This window comes from Corylus avellana, chromosome ca9, assembly GCF_901000735.1.
Source record: "Corylus avellana chromosome ca9, CavTom2PMs-1.0".
NCBI classification, from domain to species: Eukaryota; Viridiplantae; Streptophyta; class Magnoliopsida; order Fagales; family Betulaceae; genus Corylus; species Corylus avellana.
This window is the reverse complement of record NC_081549.1, coordinates 6550624-6553338: the sequence shown is the minus strand read 5'-3', so window position 1 is coordinate 6553338 and position 2715 is coordinate 6550624. Positions and strand designations below refer to the sequence as shown.

General features: G+C 35.4%; 1 protein-coding gene across 1 annotated transcript; it reads right to left on the bottom strand.

Moving 5' to 3' along the window:
* Positions 1-251: 251 nt before the first annotated feature.
* On the bottom strand, positions 252-2216 carry LOC132162225 (uncharacterized). Its single transcript, XM_059572488.1, has 2 exons — positions 2136-2216; positions 252-488 (listed from the first exon to the last, which is right to left on the bottom strand). Exons 1-2 carry the CDS (start codon positions 2214-2216, stop codon positions 252-254), a joined length of 318 nt encoding a protein of 105 aa, XP_059428471.1.
* Positions 2217-2715: the final 499 nt, after the last annotated feature.

Below are 2715 nucleotides of genomic sequence, written 5' to 3'. Positions count from 1 at the left end.
CGTTGGGGCCTCAATAAATATGCAAAAAAAAAAAAAAAAAAACTCTTCCGAATATTATAAAAAAAACTATTTACACATAATTCCTTTAATACCATATTTTGTTTGATAATTTTTTAATTATCAAACAAAAATTATTACAAAGTCATATTTTCAGTAGGAGTCTAATCAACTGCCTAATCCACATACCCACTCCACGTCAAAAGAAAATTCACTTACCCACTAATCCCACTAATCCCACTTACGTGAGTTACCTAATCGTGGCTCCGCTCCAACCTATCACATCTGCTCCTCATTTTTCTTGGGGTCAGAAGTTGCTCTCCGAGAAGCTTCATTACGAGTTCGGTCATCCCAGCCTTTCTCAACTCTGATTTGGCAAACTTTTCAGGAGCAAGAGTCCCAAGATCCAGGGCATGGGCGACATGTAAATCGCAATCATCTTTCAGTTTTTGGAGAGGTTTCTCCAAGCCTACTCCCACGATCTTCAAATCCTTGTTATTCAGAAACTTAGAGAGAAGATAGGGAACAGAGTCATCAGCTTGGCTGACTTAAAAAACAAGACACTATCGGCCAACGCACGATGGTACGGATGGTGTTGGAGGAATTCGAAATCACCATTGAATTTAATATGATTATTGTTGAATTTTGTTCTCTTGATGATTTTAAAAGTCACATCACATTTGAGAGGATGCTAGAACACTAAGATCTAGGGCACGGGTCACTTCCAAATCACAATCATCCATGAGCTTCTACGCGGCTTTCTCCATGACTACTCCCACAAACCTCAAATCTTTATAGGGAACACTTGTATAGGAGGATACCTATTTGAGCAGAGATCAAGTTCGAGCTGAGCTCTCGAGCCAAGATTTCGAGTCGAGCTCTCGAGCCGAGCTACGAAATGTGTTTTGAAGCTTGGCCCATAGGATCACATTAGCATTAGCATTAGCATCCAATATATTTGTCAAAGAGGACCATATTCCATGGTGTAATGGGCATGAGATATATTAGGTTAGTGGGCCTTTAGGCCCATAGTTGTAGTGGGTCTACCATATTATAGTTGGCAGGATTTATGTGTTATGTAATCCAACCGAACTGTTTTGGTTAGTAGTTGTAAGGGTCTTTATAAAAATGGCCGAGAAGATGACAAGATGTATTAGATATGGGAGTTCTATTATGTTTTACTTTGTGAAAGTAGAACAAGTTCTCGAATAAATGTGGTTAATGGTGCGTTTGGAATTATGATTTCGTAGATAAAAAGTGCAATTTTAAACCAAATGATAAAAAATTTTGTCCCAAGGAATCTGAGACCAAATTGGGTATCGTTTGTGTTTTACTTTTGCATGTCCTCCCTCGTACGCTTCCAATAGATCTTCAAAGTTAATTTTTCTTGGTCAACTTAAAACATTTTAAGTTGACCAATATTTTACATACAACCAAAAACTCCAAAAATAGGAAATACGTTTTTCCAAAAATTATTTTACGCTGCAACAAAATGGGACCTAAATTAATATTCTAATAAACACAAAAGAATTGGTTAGAAACCCGACATGTTTGATTTATTTATTTACTTTATAAGCCAATATTTTCATTACAAGGATTTAGAGACAAAACGACTCATATATATCAATTTTTTTTTTTAAAAAAAAAAAAAATTGCGGTCGATAAATTTCAGATAAAGAGTGACAATGAAGCAAAAATAATTTATTCAAAAAAATAAAAAATAAAAAGCCATATACAATATATTTTATGTATGTAAATAAATACCAATAAATTCAATTTAGAGAATATAAAAAATATTCTAATATAACAAGAATAAATCCTAAAAAAAATATAATAATGAAGAATTTAAAATATTCTACTATCACTATGGCTTTGAAACTCACAGAAAGTCATCATGAGATTCTTTCGTTGGGGGCCCCAATAAATATGCAAAAAAAAAAAAAAAACCTCTTCCGAATATTATAAAAAAACTATTTACACATAATTCCTTTAATACCATATTTTGTTTGATAATTTTTTAATTATCAAACAAAAATTATTACAAAGTCAGATTTTCAGTAGAAGTCTAATCAACTGTCTAATCCACATACCCACTCCACGTCAAAAGAAAATCCACTAATCCCACTTACGTGAATTACCTGATTGTGGCTCCGCTCCAACCTATCACATTTGCTCTTCATTTTTCTTGGGGTCGGAAGTTGCTTTCCGAGAAGCTTCATTACGAGTTCGGTCATCCTAGCCTTTCTAAACTCTGATTTGGCGAACTTTTCAGGAGCAAGAGTCCCTAGATCTAGGGCATGGGCGACGTGTAAATCGCAATCATCTCTCAGTTTTTGGAGAGGTTTCTCCAAGCCTACTCCCACGATCTTCAAATCCTTGTTATTAAGAAACTTGGAGAGAAGATGGGGAACTGAGTCATCGGCTTGGCTGACTTGAAAAACAAGACACTATCGGCCAACGCACGATGGTACGGATGGTGTCAGAGGAATTCGAAATCACCATTGAATTTAATATGATTATTATTGAATTTTGATCTCTTGATGATTTTAAAAAAAGTCACATCACATTTGGAAGGATGCTAGAGCACTAAGATCTAGGGCACAGGTCACTTCCAAATCAGAATCATCCATGAGCTTCTAAGCGGCTTTCTCCATGACTACTCCCAAAAACCTCAAATCCTTATAGGGAACACTTGTATAGGAGGATACCTATTTGAGC

Coding starts and splice junctions, on each gene's coding strand:
- LOC132162225 (XM_059572488.1), bottom strand. CDS start 2,216: ATGAAGCTTCTCGGAAAGCAACTTCCGACCCCAAGAAAAATGAAGAGC. Junction 489..2,135: donor TGGAGCGGAGCCACAATCAG/GTAATTCACGTA, acceptor CTGAATAACAAG/GATTTGAAGATCGTGGGAGT.